At 43.2% G+C, this 25,504-nt stretch overlaps 1 protein-coding gene across 1 annotated transcript in view; it reads right to left on the bottom strand.

The window, feature by feature from the left end:
• Positions 1-25,504, bottom strand: part of LOC120031269 (myelin basic protein-like) — a 46,644-nt gene that overhangs the window by 10,678 nt on the left and 10,462 nt on the right. The window contains exons 2-3 of the mRNA XM_038976946.1: positions 20,106-20,164; positions 10,676-10,763 (exon numbers count right to left, since the gene is read on the bottom strand). Coding sequence (XP_038832874.1) covers positions 10,676-10,763; positions 20,106-20,150 — 133 coding nt within the window. The 5' untranslated portion in view covers positions 20,151-20,164. The remainder of the gene's footprint in view (positions 1-10,675; positions 10,764-20,105; positions 20,165-25,504) is intronic.

Raw genomic sequence — 25,504 nt, forward strand, 5'->3', positions numbered from 1 at the left:
CAGGTAGCCATTACAAATGTAACCATGAGTTGACTGGTCAAATTGCAACGAAGCTTCATCACGTTGTTCAATACGCTATCTGACCGCTGGCATAATTAACTCATCATCCTGAGTGCTTGTGTCAAGTGGAGAGTCAAAAAAACACCCAGAAAAACAGACCATCTATACACATCTAAATCTACCATCTGCACTAGTGTCGACAAGACAGCAAAACACTGCTCGCTCAATTTCCTGAAGACACTTTGTCTTATCACACAGGTTCACAGAAAGTTCAGCGCGCAATCGTAAAAACCTATGTGACTCGCTCTGGCAAGTTTGTTAGGAAAGAATTTTCAGAAAACTGTCGATTTTTTGGGGGGGGTGGGGGGCATTTACAGCTCTATTTGTATGTAAAGCATTTGAATGATCATTTTGGGAATGGGGAAGCAGTGGGCTACACTAGGTCCAAATGTTTTCCCAGAGTGATGAGTGATGGATGTCCATTCCTTCCTCTACTCTACAATAGTCATCGTCCATCCATCTCCAGCTGTTCACACACTCCCTAATTGTCCAGCCAGATGGTCAAGGCAAGATGACGTGGACCCTGGGACTCTGGACACACTGATTCACTAACTCACGCACATGTGATACACACACACACACACACACACACACACACACACACACACACACACACACACACACACACACACACACACACACACACACACACACACACACACACACACACACACACACACACACACAATGCATGTAGCCCCATCACAGAATGAATGACTCCACAAGACATTGCCGACCATTCTCAGTTATATTGTACATTTCACTATCGGCCACTCTCTCTCTGTGGAAGCACTACGTGGACCCAGGTCCTATACTGCGCCTGTTGACCAGTCCCTCCAGTGAAGCACACGCTTGGTCACATGGATATCAACCTAGTATGTGTCCAAAATGGCACTCTATTGCCTGGTAGGAGACTCTGGCCAGAAGTAGTGCACCGACTTTATGGGTTAGCAAGTTCACTGTCAAACTACTTCTCACATTTGCTTTAGCTTTTCTCACACGCACACAGAGAGAGAGAGAGAAAAATAAAAAAAGAGAGGAGAAAGAAAGAGAAAGAAAGAGAAAAAAAAGAGAAGAGAAAGAAAGAAAGAGAGATAAAGACAGAGTCAGTGAGAGAATCTGAACAATGGCGTCAAAGCAGAGAACACTGGCCCAGTGATGAATGGTGGCTCTCAACAATCAACGCTTTTGAGTGGCGAGGAGCTCTGCTGTGGCAGTGCCAGGGTCTAGTGCCCGCTGTACCAGCTAGTGGTAGCCCCAGCCACCGAGACAAATGCCTGAGCCATCAGCCTCTTTGATATACGGCCTGACATAAGGCACAGCGAAAGACTGTAGCTAAATAATGGCCTGCCCAGCATTTCTATACATGACCCTAAGCATGATGGGATGTTAATTGATGAATTCACTCAGGAACCGCAACTGTGTGGAAGCGCCTGCTTTCAATATACTGTACTTTGTATCCCTCATGTATTCAAGTGTTTCCACTATTTTGTCAGTTACCTGTAGATATAAATAAAGAGAGGAACAAAGGACGGGAGAGAGAAAGAGAGAGAGAGAGAGAGCGAGCGAGCGAGACAAAACAGAGGAATTCTCTCCCAGTCTGGGTTGTTAAAGTGCAAGCAGCAAACAATAAAGGAATTAAGTACACAGAGCAGGCCTTGTTTTATCTGGCTTGCAGTCTTGTCTGATAAAAGTTTTCTAACAGGCTCAGAAGAAAATCTAATTCCCCGTTATGTTGTGGTTCACTTTTCATTTTACATCCTGACCCTTGGAGCTTTTCAATGGAGTTAGTAACGAACAGACAAACGAGCGATCGACGGATGGAGCGATGGAGGGAAGGGAGCCAGGTTGAAAAACAGCAGCACCCACTCATATCCTTTTCTCCTTCAGCCAGAACAGAAGAGCATAGAGCTCTTAACCCAATCAGCCCTGGGACAGACTAATGTAGTCTGCTGCAGCATAGGCAAGGCAGCAGCAGGCCCGTTAGAAAGGCAGAGGACGTGACAGGTCCCAAATGCAATCAGAACCAAGACGCAAACATGAAATAAGTCATGATTGACTTATGGTGAAATCATTACATTTTCTTGAACGAGGCAAGACGGTGGGGATCTTGAACGAGGCAAGACGGTGGGGATCTTGAACGAGTCAAGACGGTGGGGATCTTGAACGGAATTGCTCGTTCATAAAAAGGTAGAAGACCAATGTCTATTCCTCTATATTTTTTCCCTTCTTTTATATCCAAGACCTTCAGCAATTCATTCCAGTTGCTTTTGAATTATATTCAATATCTGAATCGAGTCATTTTAGCTATTTTGACTCTCCCGGGTTTCAAGGTTGACTACTTGAGCACACAGTGTTGGTTTCATAATGTCGACCCCACAGACTTCTTGGCCACACTTTCCTTGAGCTTAAAGAGCAAACGCAGTTCAAGTGGATCGAAAAATACACCCACATGGTTCTGAAACCTTCTCCAACACGAGAAAACATTCACCTGCAATGGGATATGCTCAGAGAGCCTCTCACATCCCTATGGCGGACCCCTAGGCCTAGACCACCCTGTCCTCAGTGAAAGAGAACCACAGCACCACGAGAGATCTTGATTAGAATCTCCCAGCTACTGTTTGTTTAATACTATTCCGAGGAGAGGGGACGGGGGGGACGGGGGGGTGGAGTGACAGACTGACAGGCAGGGAAGAGGGTCAGCTAAGGAAAGCCAGACAGGTCAGGAGGATCTGGAGCCAGGGCGGACACAGACAGACCTGGACTGTGGCTGCAGCCTGAGTGTAGGCCCCGGAGCAGACCTAGGTAATGGAGCCATAATGGCCTTTTAACAGCACACTGCAGACTACGGTGTGTTTGCTCAGGACTGGAAAACGAACAGAAAGTGTGGCGTGGATACTTTAGAGACCTTAACGCTTGAGAGGCCTCGGCGACCAGAGAGGTCTGCTGATGACAACTCAAACAGAACAGACCACTAAGCTGGCTCTCACAAACCACTTTAACCATGGCAATTTGGTGGGAAATTCCATATTTTTTTTAACTCTCTGTACCAAGCCGTCAAATTGTTTCGGTCAATGTGCTTGAGAGCAATAATAAATGTTCTTTCCTCTCTGGAAGTTGATAAGAGTTCTAGAAAAGAGGCATTTCACAAAATAACAGTGTGCCAACAGCCTGTTCAGAACGGTTTAATATTATCAACGCCTGATAAAAACAGCACACCATAAAAAGAGCCTGGACTTCAGACTGACACGAGATTAGGATCCACCGTACCTGAATGTTACACACCTGTTGTGTCAGTGCCCTAACAAAGCCCACACTTCTAATATAATAATACCAACAACAATAGTAATAATATTGGATCATTTGTCTCATTGACAAAAAAATCTGTTTCCAAGAGAGAGATGTCAATTCAACAATGAAAAGACCAAGCCTCAAAAGCTCTTTCTCGGTCCTTTGGCCGGCGTTGCTTATCTTAATGAATCAAAAAGCCAATCCAGTGGTTTTCTCTATATAGGTTGCCACCAGGTGAGTTGCATAAGAACAGCTGTGGAGCGCATCCCTATAAACATTGGATGAGGGCTGCAGGGATAATAATTGCATTCGATGTGTCAGGGTAAGTGTCTCCTTTCTTAAATGAGATCAACCACTTTCACCTGCATCGGAACTCTCTCAAATCCCTTGACACTTTATCGCAGAACCTGAGCAAGCCTAACGTTCCAGTTAAGGGAATCTTCAACTTTGTACGGTATAAACAAAAGGGTATCATCCCACTCCTAATCCCTTCCCGACCACCTTCATAAAATCATAATTTGTCACTCGCTGAACGTCACATGTGGGTGACCATTTTGTGCCTTCCAAAATATGTTTCCCCTCCATCACAGAATCAGCAAGGTACACCGACAGACAAACGTTTATGTTTAATAATTGACAAGTTGTGTATAGGTTGTTTGTATGTTATTCTAGGATCAGGTGATACTATATCTTACCTCCCCAGGTTAAAAAAGGGTTTCCTTTAGGTGGGGGGTTTGATTGGAGCCTAGGCCCAAACAGCATTGACCAATGACAAGTGTTTAACTCATGGGACATGAATTGGCTGCAGGTGGATCTCTAGTTACGGATCAATCTAAATGCACTGTAACATCCCCAGCTGATAACAAGGTGCATTATTGAGGATGAAAGGATACCTGCCCATAACAAAACATCTCACTGTCAGGTACATTAATATAGACTGAGCCGCATGCACACGGGCAAATGTACACAGGGGCGAATGTAAGAAAGAATTTGCACGCACCAACCCGCACACACAAACACACAAAAACAAACACACTAGATCAGTCAATAATCCCAGTCACATGCTACATCTCATGCTTCTTGACCTGTAGTTAACCTTGTTCCCCAACCCTGAATCCCTCCCTTCGCCCTTCGCCCATCTCCTCCCCCCCCCCCCCCCCCCCCCCCCCACTGAGCTTTCATCTCTTGTTCTGCTACTTGGGGGCACTCTCTACCTTCCCTCTCTCTCCCTGCTCTCTCTCTGTTTCTCTCCTCCCTCAGTCTCCCCACTTTCTCTCACTTCCTTCCCTTCCCTCATTCCTGGCCTCTTTCTCTCCCTTTTCTCTCTCGGTCTCCCTGCCCAATCTCCCTTCCCTCTCTAACGTACAGCTCTCTCTTACCTGGTTCTCCTTGTGTTCTCTACCTTTTCTCTCTCTTCCCCCTCTGTCTTCCCTCCCTCCCTTACCTTCTCCTCCCTCTCTCAATGAGAGGCGTGACGAAAGCCCCAAGACCTTCCTTTGCACTGTGCCACATGATAAGCACTAGGGTCAGCATTGCCCTTACAGAATAACAGGCAGCGGCCTTCTCCGCCCCCCTGCTTCCCCCTGCCTACCTCACACCTCTCCCATTAATTAGTGTTGTCTTTGTGTCTCCATGTCTATAGTGATCAGAGGCAGCGGTGCGCCACAGGGGTCAGCTTTGAGCTGCTTGTTTGTTGTTCGGCTCCCAGTCGATACGGTGTTCCAGGGGTGTGCTCATGTGCAGGAACACAAAGAACATTTCTCCAACGCCACGGGTGCAACAGCCAGACCTCAGCTCTTTTAAATCAGAACTGATAAAAAGGTGAAAAGGGGGAGAGAATGACCGTTTGCTGTTCAATTCACAGTGTCTGGTGTGTTGTGACTGAGGCTTTTGAGTCTGGATTTGTGAGAGGATCAATTAGATGATACTCTATCTGATTGTGTCTGGTTAAACATACGCTGAAATATGTTGAGGCTACCTTAAATTCGCATTTTCCTTTGATCGTTAGGCACAGCCATCGTACGAGGGATAAAGAAGGGGGTTCTCAAAACATAATGTTTTAACTTGCGATAAATATGTTCAGTTGAAGTCGGAAGTTTACATACACCTTAGATAAATACATTTAAACTCTGTTTTTCAAAATTCCTGACATTTAATCCTAGTAAAATTCCCTGCCTTAGGTCAGTTAGGATCACCACTTTATTTAGGAATGTGAAATGTCAGAAAAATAGGAGAGAGAATTATTTATTTCGCTTTTATTTCTTTCATCACATTCCCAGTGGGTCAAAAGTTTGCATACAATCAATTAGTATTTGGTTGCATTGCCTTTAAATTGTTTACCTTGGGTCAAACGTTTCAGGTAGCCTTCCACAAGCTTCCCACAATAAATTGGGTAAATTTTAGCCCATTCCTCCTGACAGAGCTGGTGTAACAGTTAGGTTTGTAGGCCTCCTTGCTCACACACGCTTTTTCAGTTCTGCACACACATTTTCTATGGGATTGAGGTCAGGGCTTTGTGATGGCCACTCCAATACCTTGACTTTGTTGTCCTTAAGCCATTTTGCCACAACTTTGGAAGTATGCTTGGGATCATTGGACATTTCTCCAAAAAGTATGATCTTGTTCCCATGTGCAGTTGCAAACCGTAGTCTGGCTTTTTTATGGCGGGTTTGGAGCAGGGCTTCTTCCTTGCTGAGCGGCCTTTCAGGTTATGTCGATATAGGACTCGTTTTACTGTGGATATAGATACTTTTGTACCTGTTCCCTCCAGCATCTTCACAAGGTCCTTTGCTGTTTTTCTGGGATTGATTTGCACTTTTCGCACCAAAGTGCGTTCATATCTAAGATACAGAACGCATCTAATTCCTGAGCGGTATGACGGCTGCGTGGTCCCATGGTGTTTACACTTGCGTACTATTGTTTGTGCAAATGAACGTGGTACCTTCAGGGGTTTGGAAATTGCTCCCAAGGATGAACCAGCCTTGTGGAGGTCTACAAATTTATTTCTGAGGTCTTGGCTAATTTCTTTTGATATGCCCATGATGTCAAGCAAAGAGGCACTGAGTTTGAAGGTAGGCTTTGAAATACATCCACAGGTACACCTCCAATTGACTCAAATTATGTCAATTAGCCTATCAGAAGCTTCTAAAGCCATGACCTCATTTTCTGGAATTTTCCAAGCTGTTTAAAGGCACAGTCAACTTAGTGTATGTAAACTTCTGACCCACTGGAATTGTGATACACTGAATTATAAGTGAAATAATCTGTCTGTAAACAATTGTTGGAAAAATGACTTGTGTCATGCACAAAGTAGATGTTCTAACCGACTTGGCAAAACTATAGTTTGTTAACAAGAAATTTGTGGAGTGGTTGAAAAACTAGTTTTAATGACTCCCACCTAAGTGTATATAAACTTCCGACTTCAACTGTATGAGTGAGTGAAGCAGACATAGATTTTCTACATTGAAAGATACACTACATCACCAAAAGTATGTGGACACCCCTTCAAATTAGTGGATTCGGCTATTTCAGCCATGCCCGTTGCTGACAGGTGTATAAAATTGAGCACACAGCCATGCAATCTCCATAGACAAACATTGGCAGTAGAATGGCCCGTACTGAAGAGCTCAGTGACTTTTAACGTGGCACCGTCATAGGATGCCAACTTTCCAACAAGTCAGTTCATAAAATGTCTGCCCTGCTAAAGCTGCCCCGGTCAATTGTAAGTGCTGTTATTGTGAAGTGGAAACGTCTAGGAGCAACAACGGTTCAACCGCGAAGTGGTAGGCCACACAAGCGCACAGAACGCGACCGCCGAGTTCTGAAGCGGGTAGCGTGTGAAAAATCATCTGTCCTTGGTTGCAACACTCCCTAAAGAGTTCCAAACTGCCTCTGGAAGCAACGTCAGCACAAGAACTGTTCATTGGGAGCTTCATGAAATGCATTTCCATGGCCGAGCAGCCGCACACAAGCCTAAGATCACCATGTGCAATGCCAAGTGTCAGTTGGAGTGGTGTAAAGCTCGCTGCCATTGGACTCTGGAGCAGTGGAAACGCGTTCTCTGGAGTGATGAATCTGGGTTTGGCGGATGCCGGGAGAACGCTACCTGCCCCAATGCATAGTGCCAACTGTAAAGTTTGGTGGAGGAGGAATAATGGTCTGGGGCTGGTTTCATGGTTCGGGCTAGGCCCCTTAGTTCCAGTGAAGGGAAATATTAACGTTAAAGCATACAATGACATTCTAGACAATTTTGTGCTTCCAACTTTGTGGCAACAGTTTGGGTAAGGCCCTTTCCTGTTTCAGCATGACAATGCACCTGTGCACAAAGGTCCATATGGTTTGTCGAGATCGGTGTGGAAGAACTTGACTGGCCTGCACAGAGCACTGACCTCAACCCCATTGGAATTGGAATGCCGACTGCGAGTCAGGCCTAATCGCCCAACATCAATGCCGACCTCACTAATGCTCTTGAAGCTGAATGGAAGCGACGTTACAATATCTAGTGGAAAGCCTTCCCAGAAGAGTGGAGGCTGTTATAGCAGCAAAGGGGGGACCAACTCCATATTAATGCCCATCATTTTGGAACGAGATGTTCGACAAGCAGGTCTTTGGCCATGTAGTGTAGGTTTCATCCATTACATATGGGATCTAAATGACATATACAAAACAATTCAATTCAAGTAGGCAAAATGCAATTGTTAACAAAAAATAGATAACAGTAGATGACGAGACGTCTTGTTTCTTCTCATTGAATAAAAATGTAATTACAGACTGATGTACAGTATCAGTCGAAAGATTGGACAAACCTACACATTCCAGGGTTTTTCTTTATTTCAATTAACAGGTGTGCCTTGTTAAAAGTTAATTTGTGGAATGTCCTTCCTTCTTAATGCGTTTGAGCCAATCAGTTTTGACAAGGTCGGAGTGGTATACAGAAGATAGCCCTATTTGGTAAAAGACCAAGTCCATATTATGGCAAGAACAGCTCAAAAAAGTGAAGAGAAACGACAGTCCATCATTACTTTAAAACATGAAGGTCAGTCAATACGGAAAATGTCAAGAACTTTGAATGTTCTTCAAGTGCAGTCGCAAAAACCATCAAGCGCTATGATGAAACTGGCTTTCATGAGGACCACCACAGGAAAGGAAGGCCCAGAGTTACCTCTGCTGCAGAGGATCATTTTTTTTAAATTTTAAATTTAACCTTTATTTAACTAGGCAAGTCAGTTAAGAACAGATTCTTATTTACAATGACAGCCTACAACGGCAAAACCCGGACGACGCTGGGCCAATTGTGCGCCGCCCTATGGGACTCCCAATCACAGCCAGTTGTGATACAGCCTGGAATCAAACCAGGGAGTCTGTAGTGACGGTTCTAGCACTGAGAGGAAGTGCCTTAGACCGCTGCACCACTCGGGAGCCCAACTAAGGTTAAGTTCATTCGGGTTACCAGCCTCAGAAATTACATCCCAAATAAAAATAAGTTCAAGAAACAGACACATCTCAGCATTAACTATTCAGAGGAGACTGTGTGAATCAGGCCTTCATGGTCGAATTGCTGCAAAGAAACCACTACTAAAGGACACCAATAAGAAGAAGAGACTTGCTTGGACCATTAAACACGATCAATAGACATTAGAACACTGGAAATCTGTCCTTTGGTCTGATGAGTACAAATGTGAGATTTTGTGTCTTTGTGTTGTTCCCACCGTGAAGAATGGAGGAGGTGTGATGGTGTGGGGATGCTTTGCTGGTGACACTGTCAGTGATTTATTTAGAATTCAAGGCACACTTAACCAGCATGGCTACCACATTATTCTGCAGCGTTACGCCATCCCATCTGGTTTGCGCTTAGTGGGACTATCATTTGTTTTTCAACAGGACAATGACCCAACACACCTCCAGGTTGTGTAAGGGCTATTTGACCAAGAAGGAGAGTGATAGAATGCTGCATCAGATGACCTGGCCTCCACAATCACCCGACCTCAACAGAATTGAGATGGTTTGGGATGAGTTGGACCGCAGAGTGAAGGAAAAGCAACCAACAAGTGCTCAGCATATATGGGAACTCCTTCAAGACTGTTGGAAAAGCCTTCCAGGTGAAGCTGGTTGAGAGAATACCAAACGTGTGTAAAGCTGTCATCGAGGCAAAGGGTGGCTACTTTGAAGAATCTAAAATATATAATATATTTTGATTTGTTTAAAAATGTACTACATGATTCCATATGTGTTATGTCATAGTTTTGATGTCTTCACTACTTTTCTACAATGTAGAAAATAGTAAAAATAAAGAAAAACCCTTGAATAAATAGGTGTCCAAACTCTTGACTGGTACTGTATGTCCAAACAATTTGACATAGAACACTTCATGGGAAACCTCATCTGCATGTAAAATGTAAATTAACTCACATCAGCATTTCTAAATTGCACGGTTTGCCTCCTTACTGGCAGCCATCTCCATCACTGTAAAGAAATCACTGCGTAGCCAACCATCTAGGACTCTCAGCCAGCTTTCTGTGGCTCTGCTATAACACAATGGATTCTGCCCTCACCTGTTAGGTTAGAGTACTACATTTAGGGCACAATCATCTTTTTACACGTCTTGTATTTCTACACGTCTTATTTGTCTAGTCATACCCTGGGATGCATCCGCAATGTACACAAAATGTGCAAAGCTCTCAATTCACTGTTAGAGCAGACAGTCCAAGTAGCCTAGAGGAGTAGGGGTGGATGAAAAACAACCTTCATTTACAGGTTGACAGAGTGCGGAGGGAGGGAACAGGGGATGTAGCACTCTTTCCATTACCAGGTTGGGTCACACCCATCACCATTAGCAATGAATCCCTGGGCCACGGATACCTTGTCGCCACCCGGGTTCCTTCACTGAAAGATACTCTGCATTGAGAGATGGGCTGTTATGAAGCGCTGCTTTTTCTTTCTGCTGCTGAAAAGGTTCACACTGCCTAAATCATTTAAGAGCATTGCTTGAAGTGGACCAGTGCTGACTGGTATAGAGTACCAGCAACTCAAAATCTCTGCTTTAGTACCAGAACCCCTTGCGAAATATTGGCACCCAAGAGTACCGTCACCTATTTTTATTCCACTTGAAGCCATGTTTAAGAGACCTTTCGGGTGAGGGGTGAGGGAACACTTTTTACTACATCCTTTAATCATTATGAAGCAACAGCATTGTAGCATAACCACGACAACCCTTTCCATCTTTTGTAACTGTATGTATTATGGCTGAATTTGCTTTGTGTCTACGTGTTCTTTACCAAAAATTACAAAAACTAAAACGGCTGAAAAAATAAATAAAAATCCTTACCAAAGACCTCATCTTGTGATTCGGGTTCTGCCATGGTCTCACCAACGGGTGCTGGTTCTATGCTCTGTTCTGCTTCTGGTGACGAAGGCTTTTAAAAGAGAGAGAGAGCACAAACAGAAAGAGGTGAGCTGAGATACCATGGCAACAGAGCAGAGAGGCTTTTCATTATCAGCCACATGGAGCCGAATCTGATATTTGTTTAGAGGCTTACCTGAATTATCGCAGCACACAAAAGTCAGGCACATTTGCAGTATTTCGGGGATGTGCTTATTATCATGAAAGCATTGCTAAATGCATTAACCCCCCTCTCCTCTAGACACTTACACACCCACACACCTACGCCATCACATGCATGTACACTGAGTGTACAAAAAATTAAGGACACCTTCCTAATATTGAGTTGCACCCCCACTTTTGTCCTCAGAACAGTCTCAATTCATTGGGGCATGGACTCTACAAGGTGCTGAAAGCGTTCCACAGGGATGCTGGCCAATGTTGACTCCAATGCTTCCCACAGTTGTGCCAAGTTAGCTGGATGTCCTTCGGGTGGTGAACCACTCTTGATACACACTGGAAACTGTTGAGCGTGAAAAAGCCAGCAGCATTGCAGTTCTTGACACACTCAAACCGGTGTGCCTGGCACCTACGACCATACCCCGTTCAAAAGGCACTTAAATATTTTGTCTTGCCCATTCACCCTCTGAATGGCACACATACACAATCAATGTCTCAATTGTCTCAAAGCATAAAAATCCTTATTTAACCCATCTCCTCCCTTTCATCTACACTGATTGAAGTGGATTTAACAAGTGGCATAAATAAGGGATCAATCATTGCTTCCACCTGGATTCACCAGTTAAGTCTATGTCATGGAAAGAGCAGGTGTCCTTAATGTTTTGTACACTCAGGTGTAAATGCACACACAAACACAAAAACGCACGTGCAAACACACACATACGCACGCACACACACACACACACACGTCATCAAAAAATATATATTAAAAATATAGAAATGTCCCTCTGAAAAAAGCTTATGGTGTGTTCAGAATATTATGGTGACTCAGCTGGACTGAGATTGTGTTCATATTCAAGCATAGCTTGAAGTCAATAGCGTCTTACGTATCCGGTTCCATAAATTCAAATTCAAATGTGTACCATTATCTGAGCACTGGTGGTACATTGACTTTACATTGAATCTTACAATATACTGTATTATTTCCCATTAATCACCATTCGATAATACATTTTGAAACCCGCTTTCCAGTCACATTTCCCATCTCCTTCCAAAAAGAGAATACACCTCCTCTCTTCTCTGACTGCTTTTTTTATATCACAAACCGTGGGGGCACTTTAAAATGTGGCTATTTCTACAAAGTGGGCCACGCAGCCACGAGTGGCGGCCTAGCCTACTTGTCACCGTCCGCAGGTAGGAGCTGACGACGTGACTTTGCACCTGCTTATCATAATAGAGGAATGATATTTCCATCTTGTTGAGAAGAGCATCCCAGAGGGAGAGGACAGACGGAGGGAAGCAGCACAGCTACACAGACGGAGGGAAGCAGCACAGCTACACAGCTACACAGACGGAGGGAAGCAGCACAGCTACACAGCTACACAGACGGAGGGAAGCAGCACAGCTACACAGCTACACAGACGGAGGGAAGCAGCACAGCTACACAGCTACACAGACGGAGGGAAGCAGCACAGCTACACAGAACGAGATAAGACCAGCCACTCGCACCACAATGACGGGGGAATCAAATTCAACTGCTGGATGCTCTTGCCAGCATACTTGGGGTCCAACATGTACGCTGCGGCGTGTATGGGCTTCAGGCAGAAGTCTTCACGCTTTTTGATGTATTTCAGAACTGCAGTTTCCTCTGCTTGGAGCGACAGTGAAGTGGGCAGGGCAGTACGGATTTCTTCTCTTACATCTGCAAGCAGAGTCTGAACATCAGATAGGATGGCATTGTCTCCCTCAATCTGTGCAATTGCTACTGCTATAGGTTTCAGGCTGCTTACCACTCTATCCCAAAATACATAATCCAGGAGGATCCTCTTGATGGGGCTGTCCATATTGGCAGACTGTGATATGGCCATTGCTTGGAGAGACTCCTGCCCCTCCAGGAGATTGTCAAACATGATGACAACACCAACCCAACGGGTGTTGCTGGACAGCTTCAATGTGGTGCTCTTATTCTTCTCACTTTGCTTGGTGAGATTGATTGCTGCTATAACAGGAACACTAACTAGGCCTCAGGCTCCCTCCACTGGAGACTTGATTTACACGCCGCCTCTCGTCTTAATCTGCAATGAATTCACACATATACAACACGACTCTCTTGAAACTGAGAAAAAGCCAATAAGGTGGCTTTCAAAATGGCAGAACATGCTCAACAGTTCTGGAAGTTGGACATGGATTAGGGTCTCCACGACAGTTCACAATGCAGGCTTATCAGACAGGAGATTGGATTCTACCACAGGCCTGATAATGCATGGATTCTCCTCAGACACAGCCACGTCTCCCAAATCTGCTTTGTGAGGGTGGATAAATGGTCCGATCCCCGATGTACGTGTGTCTCAGTGTATGCATAAGGCCTTATAGCCAGCACCATAATGGTTGCTTGGAATCAATGTTGTGACACTCTTTAAACTGTAAAATGTTTTGTGTGTTTGTGTGTGTGGGAGGGCGGGGGGGGGGGGGGGGGGGGTATCACCTATCACCTATGATACAAGCAGGCAGATTAGTACATTAAATAACATTGCTTGCATCATTTCTGATCCCCTTTCTTTGTTCTTTGGTCCCCACCACTCCCTCTCCTGGTTGGATCACCAGGTGAAAAATATTACAATTCAATATACACTGCCTCAACACTCCTGTTTTTCATGGTACCCCAACAGGCTGGCTGAGTCGGACAGAGCCCCATAGATTCTCATCAACCCCGGGGTAGGTGGCCAGGACAGGCAGGCCCAGGCCCAGCCCCAGCCCGGGTTTTACTGTCACTGTCCTGTTGTCTAGGTAAGCCCATGCCAGGAATATTAAGGCCTCGTTATTCCGTGCTTCTGACACCATTCAAAGAGGCTGTCTTCCCTTTCTCTCTCTTTTTTTTCACCCTCTTGTCTTTTCTAATTCCATTATGCAGTGGAAGAGGAGAAGGGTGGGGCAAAGTTGATTGCGGCCACAGCTGAATTTTAATGGCGCGCCTATTTTCTCTGCTGTAATTTGAAAATCGGTGACAAATTGACTTCGGCAAGGCGGAGGTTAATTACCTGATGTCGTTAAAGTACATTACTCGCCATTTAAAGCACCCTCTTTCCTCCCCACCCACGCCGTAACAGACAGGAACAATAGGTGGGGTGCAATTTCAGGATTCAGAGAGCGAGACACTGAGAGAAAACAACTCACCTCTTAATCATCTTTTTTCTGTTCAATTATGGGCGGCATCGCATTCTGCTTTTTCAGTAAAGTAGCTGCTCTCAGACCCAACCTGACTGAACACAGCGGTGTGTTATTGTTAAATAAGCCTCTACTTGTCCTTATCGGTGTACCACACAGCATTAAGGCAGCTACTGTATATGCAAAACATATATTGTAGATCGGGTAAGAGTTCAACTAAAACCATGGAAACACCACGCATACATCTCCCCATGGGGGATAGATCCAGAATCTCCTCAGTGCAGCCCATCTAAATGACCCTACATTTATTTATATGTGTATTCGACACTATGTCGGGGTACAAGTCGAAGTATAAGGCTTGTTTGGATGTCAACCTCAATGTATGTTCATTTCACAATCACCAATTAACTGCATTACAGTAAAACATTACGTCAACTTCCACCACCAATGTATTTTTGGCTAGCTATGCTACCACCTTATCCAAACAGGAGCTAACCATTAGCAAAAAATAAATAAAAAATGAAACCCGAAAAGGACAACTTCTAAATATTATGCAAATATACGCTACCGGTCAAAAGTTTTAGAACACCTACTCATTCAAGGGTTTTTCTTTTCTTTTTCTATTTTCTACATTGTAGAATAATAGTGAATACATCAAAACTATGAAATAACACATATGGTATCGTGTAGTAACCAAAAAAAAAGTGTTAACAAATCAAAATACATTTTATATTTGAGATTCTTCAAATAGCACCCCTTTGCCTTGATGACAGCTTTGCACACTCTTGGCATTCTCTCTGCATTTCAATTAAACAGGTGTGCCTTCTTAAAAGTACATTTGTGGAATTTCTTTCCTTCTTAATGCGTTTGAGCCAATCAGTTATGTTGTGACAAGGTGGGGGGGTATACAGAAGATAGCCCTATTTGGTAAAAGACCAAGTCCATATTATGGCAAGAACAGCTCAAATAAGCAAAGAGAAACGACAGTCCATCATTACTTTAAGATACGAAGGTCAGTCAATACAGAACATTTCAAGAACTTTGAAAGTTTCTTCAAGTGCAGTCGCAAAAACCATCAAGTGCTATGATGAAACTGGCTCTCATGAGGACCGCCACAGGAAAGGAAGACCCAGAGTTACCTTTGCTGCAGGGTATAAGTTCATTAGAGTTACCAGCCTCAGAAATTGCAGCACAAATAAATGCTTCACAGAGTTCAAGTAACAGACACATCTCAACATCAACTGTTCTGAGGAGACTGTGTGAATCAGGCCTTCATGGTCAAATTACTGCAAAGAAACCACTACTAAAGGACACCAATAATAAGAAGAGACTTGCTTGGCCAAAGAAACACGAGCAATGGACATTAGACCAGTGGAAATCTGTCCTTTGGTCTGGAGTCCAAATTGGAGATTTTTGGTTCCAACCGTCGTGTCTTCGTGAGACGCGATGTGGCTGAACGGATGATCTCTGCATGTGTATTTCCCCCCGTAAAGCATGGAGGTGGAGGTGTTATGGTGCATTGATGGTGATACTGTCAGTGATTTATTTAGAATTCAAGGCACAATTAACCAGCATGGCTACAACAGCATTCTGCAGCGATACGCCATCCCATCTGGTTTGAGCTTAGTGGGACTATATCATTTGTTTTTCTACAGGACAATGACCCAACACACCTCCAGGTTGTGTAAGGGCTATTTTACCAAGAAGGAGAGTGATGGAGTGCTGCATCAGATGACCTGGCCTCCACAATCCCCCGACTTCAACCAAATTGAGGTGGTTTGGGATGAGTCGGTCCGCAGAGTGACGAAAAACCAGCCAACAAGTGCTCAGCATATGTGGGAACTCCTTGAAGACTGTTGGAAAAGCATTCTAGGTGAAGCTGGTTGACAGAATGCCAAGAGTGTGCAAAGCTGTCATCAAGGCAAAGGGTTGCTATTTGAAGAATCTCAAATATAAAATATATTTTGATTTGTTTAACACTTTTTTGGTTACTACACAATTCCATTGATGTCTTCACTATTATTCTACAATGTAGAAAATAGTAAAAATAAAGAAACCCTTGAATGAGTAGGTGCTCAAAAACTATTGACCGGTAGTGTACAGTATATGCTAATCGGATTTTAGTAACCACATTGTGGGCCTGTTAGGACACACAAATAGCAACGGATTTGACAAATACCCACTTTGTTAGATCCAGGTATTTGTTTATGGCACCAATGACGGTGTCCTTGTGATATCCCCTTGATCTCTTACCGTATGTGTAGAGCACATGGAATAACAGCAGATGAAACCTCCCCAGAAAACCGTTTCAAGTATTGGTCTACTATCTATAAAAAGACAAAAGATTTTGTTTGAGCATGGACCTCTACACTATAAATGTAGGCCTTTAAGTTAGGTCATATTGGCAATTCTTGAGTTGGAACACAAATGAATCATACAAAAGGTGAGAATGTTTTTAATCATACGCGTTGTATTCACTACCTACAGTAACAGAGCCACCCAAGGACTTACAGACATCAAGCCATAGAAATAGAAGAAGAACTATTCTCTATGAGTCAAGCCACCCCACAGCCAAAAGGTTTTATCTTATCTGTGCGAGTCCTCTTCTGCACAAAGGCTCTCTAAGGCTTTGGCTTAATCCAGTTAATTCTACTGAGTGGACAGAACAAACCACAGAGGGCTAACCAGCTTCAGAACGACCACCCAAACACTAGGGCAGGGAATTGCCAGGACCTCACAACACGATATTATCACGTTACTTAGGTGTCGATATGATACAGTATGTATTGCCATTCTATATGTATCACGATTCTATATGTATTGCAGATTCGATACTGCAATTTTATTGCGATTCAATGTCCCAAACATATTTTTGGCGCAGGAACAGCTGACTAGCAGTAGCTTAATTTAACTTCCTTCTTTTAGAGAATTCATAGTTGGCGTCAGAGTCTATATAATATCGTAAAAAATAATATTGCGACACTCAACTGTATCGATTTATCGCCCCCCCCCCATCGCTAGCAAACACCCCCATTGACTGGTGATACTTGACTTTTAAAAGCTCTTTAATTGAATCATTTATGTAGGCTAGTTCAAAACAGAAAAGCATAACAAATTAACTCATGATAGAAATGACAAATCTTCCCCAAAAGGGTAAAAGCATCAGTGTTTGAGACATGATATAAAACATGACATCACTCAATGTGTAGGATGGTTGAAATGAGCTCAACGTTACTGGACAGCTGGGCTCTTTGTGTGGGAGTGCTGAATGGGCTCTTGTGGACCATTGGCCCTGAGCTAATGATAGTATGAAATTGACAAGAAGCTGATTCGTACGAACAAATACGAAAATGTATGCACTGGATAAGAGCATCCGCTAAATGACTAAAATGTCAAGTGTAATTCATAATAATCTGCCCGATAGTCCATTCGTCCTTACAGAAGGAAATGGGACACTCACGCTGCTTTCGTCTCTGTGTGTTGTGTGAGGTGGGTGGCTGGATGTGGGTGACGCGACGATGAAATGAGCCATTGAATGGCCTAACGTAACGCATCAGATATCGCCATGGCAACATATTATGCCCGCCAAGAGTGAGAATTTCATCGGTGGGATGTCTAAACGGCCATCTGTCAATAAATGCATCGTGCCACAGAGATACTGCTTTCTCCTTCACATTTTGATGAACAAACACACCAATGTCTCTTCTTGAGTAAGTAACAGCACTGTACCCTCCACAGCTACACTCATTACAGTTGAAAGATCTATTTTATCATTATGAGCGAGCAGTTTAGCTTTGCATAGCGGTCCCAACCCATGGCAATGATAAGCAAGGAAATGTCATCCTTCTGAGGTGTAACAACAGGGTGATATTCGAAATGAATGTGAGTTGGGAATCAGTCCATCACCAGAAGTGATCTAATATTCGTCAGTTTGTCATTTTAAAAACCTCGTTCTGATTCTGTGACCCTGAACAAGACAGGGCTACGAATCTGCTGAAAATGATGAATCAAAAGATACTGTACATCACATCCAACATTAACCTGAAACAGCCTAGTTATATAACCAGGCTAGCTCCTGAGACCTGACATAACCTTTCCTCCTCTAGCAGGCGAACTTTGTCATCACTTACTGAAATCCCAGTGTCCTGACCACCCAGGCACACTCTGATAGTAGCTAATCAACCACTGCCTGGCAACACCGCCAGTCCGCCATTCTAAGATCGGCAAGTCGATAAGAAGACTCAGCGGCTCCGAGTCGCAACACTCCTACTGATAAAAAAAAAAACACACCTCTCTCAGGACTGGACTGCCCATAAAAAAAATAATCTCCCCAGAAGCATGGAGAGAGAGGAGTGGCAGAAAAGAGAGGGAGTGATAAAAAAAAATATCAAGGGTGTCAAGCTCATTTTGCCCTGAGCGCCGGATTCGGACCTCACCAAGGTCTGGAGGTTCGCACTTACAATTTATTTTATTTCCTCACCGTCAAAAGTAATAATTAAAAAAAAAATGGCCCTCTATCCATCGATTTTGGAATTTTCAATGCTCCCTGAATGTCTAGGGTAAGTTTCGATGACTTTTAGCAAGCTTGACAGAGTGAAAAGTTCCTAAATGTAGGTCCATTATTATTTCCAATTAAATATTATGAAAATGCTCTCAGCGTAAACAGTCTGGGCCCTGGTCAAAAGTAGTGCACTACATAAGGGAAAAGGGTGCCACTTGGAATGCAGCCTTTGTCTGCCATTCATTTGAGTGTTATATTATTCGAGTGCCGCACCAGACTCTTTTTGAAGCCATTTGTATTTTTCTGAGTGCTTCAGATTTGATTGAGAGCTTCTTTACGGTCGTAACCCCATCGTTCTGACGGACGACTACATGACTCAACTGCAAGCAGGGTTCAAAGTCCTGCCTCACCTCCCTGATAAAGGCTTAAGCTGTGAATGACATAAGAGGCTCTACAGTCTACAAATCACCTTGAACTTTACCGTTGTCAGTATTACCCCCATAAAAAACTAAAGGATCAAACTTATCTTACACACAATGCACATCTACACTAAAAGCGTATACTGCGTATGTTCTGTAGTGCTGAGCGATTAGTGCTTTTTTTCTTTCATTTTCAATATTTTTTTTTAACAAATGCATTGTGGGTTCACTGCTGTAACACAGAATAAAATAATTGATTGGTAGTGACTGCCCATTACTATCACTTATCAGGCTCTAACCATCATTTATTCACATTACTTTGGTTGTTTATGTTACACATTTGTTTTTAGTTTGATGATGATATTATTTCATTAACACAACCCCAATGACTGCCCATTTCTGCATATCACCTATTAATAAACCATCCGTAATTCACCTTACTTTAATAAAATATTTCAGTTGTTGTGTACATATAATAAAATTTAAAAAATAAATAAAATCGATATATATTTGATGATTTATTATTTTATTTCAAGTCTTTATCTAATCTCTGCTCAGGCAGTAGCCAGCCAGCCATCTACCTCTGTTCCCCAAAGAGTCCTCCTTCAGGCTAGTAGGCTAGCCTAGCTGGCTAACTGCCGGCTGTCTGACAAAATCACTGTTTCAGCAGTTCTTCAAAGTTGATTTTAAGACGGCGAAATAACACCTATGAATCTATTAGATGCATTGTCAGGTAGAGACACCAGACCAACTGCTATCTATTCCTCTCGTGTCTCTCTATCGTGCTTCCCCTCAGTGTCTGTCTGCTGGCCCCACAGGCAGGCTTGAACCAATATAGGCGTAATGGATTCTGGTCATTGTAGTTAATTACCACATTTACTTCACTTAACTATGATGAGTTGGACAACATGTCCCAGAGAGTAATCTCTCTAGAGAAACGGCACAAACAGCGCGTTGAGCGCACAGAAAACAAATCATTTAACTGATGTTGGTCAATTACTTATTTTAAAAAACAAAAATAAACCAACATTTCGGTTAAATCGCTGAGCACTAATGTCCTGTATACTTGCACAAACTCACGCATACATACATTTTCAACTGAGACGCTTACCTTGCTCTGCGGCTGTGGCTCGCGTTTTCCTAGATGCTGTCCCATGTTGTCAACAGAGACTGTGGAGAAAAGAGAAGAATGGTATCAGACCCATCTGGAAATACAACGCTCCTTTAAAATCAGAGACTCTCTGCTGCCACTGAAACCGACAGAGCTGACGTTAAAGAAGAGAAACACTACTTCATAAGTCACATAAATCCCTCTTCCTCCATTCTCCACCCCACGCCACCATCCCCCAATGCACCAACAACCAACAAAATTAACAAATAAACAAAAGGAAAACCAAAACAGATCACGCAAAATAAAAACACATCAAGGAAAATAAAAATCTAAAGAGCAAGGCCAACTGTGTACGTTTCAGCGCATGTCTGGCACTATTTACCCATGTGTATGCGTGCATGTATGTGTGTGTGTGTCCGTGTGTGTCACATGTGTGCATTTGAATGCGAGTTTGTGTATATGCATGTGTACATGCGTACAAGCACCTGCGCAGCATCAGTCTCAAGCAAACAGGCATAGTGTCATTCAAAACATTTTTTTTTAAACGTTATTTTAGACTTTTATCTTTGACCGTCATTCTATCCCTCGCCCAGCAACTCCACTCCCACTTGTCTCCAGTTCCACATCCCGACCCTCAGTTTCCTTCAGCCTATCCCACCTATCTCTGCTGACCACCATCTTTGGATTTCTTCGTGCCATATATCTTTCAACTACGCTGTGATGTTTAACATACAATTTGATCGAATAGAATCCACAGATTGCGAGTTGAAGATAAATACTTTCACTAATAAGAGTATGAGTAACTGACTGACCAAGTCTCTCCAGATCTTCAAACAATGCTACTTTTAGGGTCAATTTTAGATCAATGTTATGCATTTTCTGCCATTCCTGAACCTGAGACCAGAAACAGGCTACGGGCAATGCCAGAACAAATGGTCTATTGAGTCTGTATCCTCACATCAAAATCTCCAGAGCTGTGATGATTGTATGCCACAAATATTCAACATTTTGTTGGTGGTAAGAATTCTGTACAATCATTTTAGCTGAAAGGCAGGAAGTCTTGAATCTTGCGTCGTTTTATATATCAACTCATACACCCTGTACCATGGAATTAGTACATCAAAAATCCCTTCCCAACTATTTTGGAGTCTGTATGGCACAGCTGTCAACATCCTGGTCCTCAAATGAAACTGATATGCTTTCCTATTTATTATATTTTTGTCCCTCCACCAGTTTTGATCCTTTATATTGGGCAGACAGACCAGTTCCCTACCTCCTCCCGCTGCTCTCGCAACCGCACTGCACACTGCCCTAACCCATCTGGACAGGAGGAATACCTATGTAAGATTGCTGTTCATTGATTACAGCTCAGCATTTAACACCATAGTGCCCTCCAAACTCGTCATTAAGCTCGAGACCCTGGGTCTCGACCCCGCCCTGTGCAACTGGGTCCTGGACTTTGATGGGCCGCCCCCAGGTGGTGAGAGTAGGAAACAACATCTCCACCCCGCTGATCCTCAACACTGGGGCCCCACAAGGGTGTGTTCTCAGCCCTCTCCTGTACTCCCTGTTCACCCATGACTGCGTGGCCATGCACGCCTCCAACTCAATCATCAAGTTTTCAGACGACACTACAGTGGTAGGCTTGATTACCAACAACGATGAGACGGCCTACAGGGAGATGAGGGCCCTCGGAGTGTGGTGTCAGGAAAATAACCTCACACTCAACAAAACAAAGGAGATGATCGTGGACTTCAGGAAACAGCAGAGGAAGCAACCCCCCTATCCACATCGACAGGACAGTAGTGGAGAAGGTGGAAAGTTTTAAGTTCCTCGGCGTACACATCACGGACAAACTGAAATGGTCCACCCACACAGACAGCATGGTGAAGGAGCAATAGCGCCTCTTCAACCTCAGGAGGCTGAAGAAATTTGGCTTGTCACCAAAAACACAAACTTTTACAGATGCACAATCGAGAGCATCCTGTTGGGCTGTATCACCGCCTGGTACGGCAACTGCTCCGCCCACAACCATAAGGCTCTCCAGAGGGTAGTGAGGTCTGCACAACGCATCACCAGGGGCAAACTACCTGCCTTCCAGGACACATACACCACCCGATGTCACAGGAAGGCCAAAAAGATCATCAAGGACATCCACCACCTGAGCCACTGCCTGTTCACCCCGCTATCATTCAGAAGGCGAGGCAGGAAAGGTGCATCAAAGCATGGACCAAGAGACTGAAAAACAGTTTCTATCTCAAGGCCATCAGACTGTTAAACAGCCATCACTAACATTGAGTGGCTTCTGCTAACATACAGACTCATTCTCTAGCCACTTTTATAATTAACATTTGGATGTAATAAATGTATCACTAGTCACTTAAACAATGGCACTTTATATAATGTTTACATACCCTACATTACTAATCTCATATGCATATACTGTACTCTATACCATCTACTGCATCTTGCCTATGCCGTTTGGCCATCGCTCATTCATGTATTTATATGTACATATTCTTATTCATTCCTTTACACTTGTGTGTATAAGGTAGTTGTTGTGAAATTGTTAGATTACTTGTTAGATATTACTGCACGGTCGGAACTAGAAGCACAAGCATTTCACTACACACGCACTAAAATCTGCTAACCATGTGTATGTGACCAATAAAATTTGATTTGATTGGAATTGCCACTTGCCTCCTCCATTTTGGGGGTAATGCTTTAATCAGTTGGTTGTAATGGTTGGATTGAACAGACCTTCCTATACAATTCCGATAACTCCATAAAAGACACAACTCTACCATTCCAATTTACAATATCATTTAAAAACAAAATACCCATCATCTTTCCATACATACATGTCTTATAAACCAGCAAATTTGAGTTCAACCATAATATTTGTTCTATCTTTTCTGGGGGACGAAATTGAAATTGTAACCAGCTCTGCAATGCTTGTTTGAAAAAGGTTTGATTTTCGATTGAATTAATATGGCAATTTGCACAAAGGCAATTTTTAAACAATGGATGAGCTTTTCTTAGTAATCTACTTGAGAACCATTTAGGGTTCAAGTTAAACTTTTGTATAAGTGAAGCTTTTAGAGAGAGGTTTAGTGCTTTTATATTTAATCATCTCAACCCACCAAGTTCATATTCATTATAGAAATAGGCTTTATCTTGTCATAATTAGGTTTTAGTCCAGAGGCCAGAAAATAATGAAGAATTAAATCAATCGGATGTCTCCTGTAATAACATAGACCCAATTGACAAGGTAATGAAGACTAAATCCTGCATCAATGCTCCAATCTCATCTTTACCTTAACAAAAAGGTCAAAATCTTAAAGCCCTCGTGCCCGAAACAAATTACCACATGAAACATTGAGCAGAACAGTCTGGAATTAGAGACAAAGCCACGGACTGTGTGGCTGATGAAACTTTTCTCATTGTTCTGGCAGCAAGGGAGCACTGTTTACCTTACATTTCGAATTCAGATAATACACTTCCGGTGTCTCAAAGAGCGAGATCCTGATTAAAAACACACTGAGCGTGGTGCCCATACTATGCTTGATATAGCATTTGAATATATCCCAAATCTCGGGGCCTGTACGCAAGGGGGTTGGCACAGCACTACACACCGTTGATCCTAACAACTGTGTGATGCTTTTGGACAATTAAATCATGAGAAATAATGAGCGCGCTGAAACACTTAATTGACTTGTAATGGCATTGAGTGAATCCGAGATGTGATCCGTGTGCGCCGGGAGCTATGATGCATTTTTGTTACGTTGTCTTTTGTTGGGACTGAATGCAGCCCTACTTACGTGTGACAGCAGGCTACACAGGATGAGATGGTTGTTTTCTGTCACACGGGGCTTCAAATGGGTTCTGATATCCTGCTGTAATAGGGAGCTGTTTCCATTGGCTTTAGCATTCACAGTAGGGGGGGGGGGGGGGGGGGGATTTATTTGACCTCTGCACTGATCTGCACCAGAAATAGGCCTACCTAAGGGGCAATCTGTGATTCCTACATCAATTTGGGGACTTTTAAATGAATTATATATAGTATGCTCATTGATTATTGAAGAACATAACTTGTAAATATCTCATGAGATTAGTTCAACTGTCACACCCCATCGGAAACGGAAAATATACGCTTGTTTCACTCCAATGTTTGTTAACAATGTACAGTTGAAGTCGGACGTTTACATACACCTTAGCAAAATACATTTAAACTAATTTTTTTTCACAACCCCTGACATTTAATCCTAGTAAAAGTTCCCTGTTTTAGGTCAGTTGGAATCACCACTTTATGTTAGAATAATAGTAGAGAATGATTTATTTCAGCTTTTATTTCCTTTATCACATTCCCATTTGGTCAGAAGTTTACATGCACTCAATTAGTATTTGGTAGCATTGCCTTTAAATTGTTTAACTTGGGTCAAACGTTTCAGGTAGCCATCCACAAGCTTCTTGGGTGAATTCTGGCCCATTCCTCATGACAGAGCTGGTGTAACTGAATCAGGTTTGTAGGCCTCCTTGCTTGCACACGCTTTTCAGTTCTGCCCACAATTTCTATAGGATTGAGGTCAGGGCTTTGTGATGGCCACTCCAATACCCTGACTTTGTTGTCCTTAAGCCATTTTGCCACAATTTTGGAAGTATGCTTGGGGTCATTGTCCATTTGGAATATCCATTTGCGACCAAGCTTTAACTTCCTGACTGATGTCTTGAGATGTTCCATCCTCATGATGACATCTATTTTGTGAAGTGCACCAGTCCCTACTGCAGCAAAGCACCCCCACAACATGATGCTGCCACTCCCGTGGGATGGTGTTCTCCGGCTTGCAAGCCCCCCCCTTTTCCCTCCAAACATAATGATGGTCATTATGGCCAAACAGTTCTATTTTTGTTTCATCAGACCAGCGGACATTTCTCCAAAAAGTACGATCTTTGTGCCCATGTGCAGTTGCAAACCGTAGTCTGGCTTTTTTTAATGGCAGTTTTGGAGCAGTGGCTTCTTCCTTGCTGAGGGGCCTTTCAGGTTATGTTGATATAGGACTCGTTTTACTGTGGATATAGATACTTTTGTACCCGTTTCCTCCAGCATCTTCACAAGGTCCTTTGCTGTTGTTCTGGGATTGATTTGCTCTTCTCGCACCAAAGTGCGTTCATCTCTAGGAGACAGAACGCGTCTAATTCCTGAGCGGTATGCCGGCTGCGTGGTCCCATGGTGTTTATACTTGCGTACTATTGTTTGTACAGATGAACGTGCTACCTTCAGGCGTTTGGAAATTGCTCCCATGGATGACTTGTGGAGGTCTACAATTTTTTTCTGAGGTCTTGGCTGATTTCTTTTGATTTTCCCATGATGTCAAGCAAAGAGGCACTGAGTTGGAAGG

Source organism: Salvelinus namaycush, chromosome 37 (assembly GCF_016432855.1).
Source record: "Salvelinus namaycush isolate Seneca chromosome 37, SaNama_1.0, whole genome shotgun sequence".
Lineage (NCBI taxonomy): Eukaryota > Metazoa > Chordata > Actinopteri > Salmoniformes > Salmonidae > Salvelinus > Salvelinus namaycush.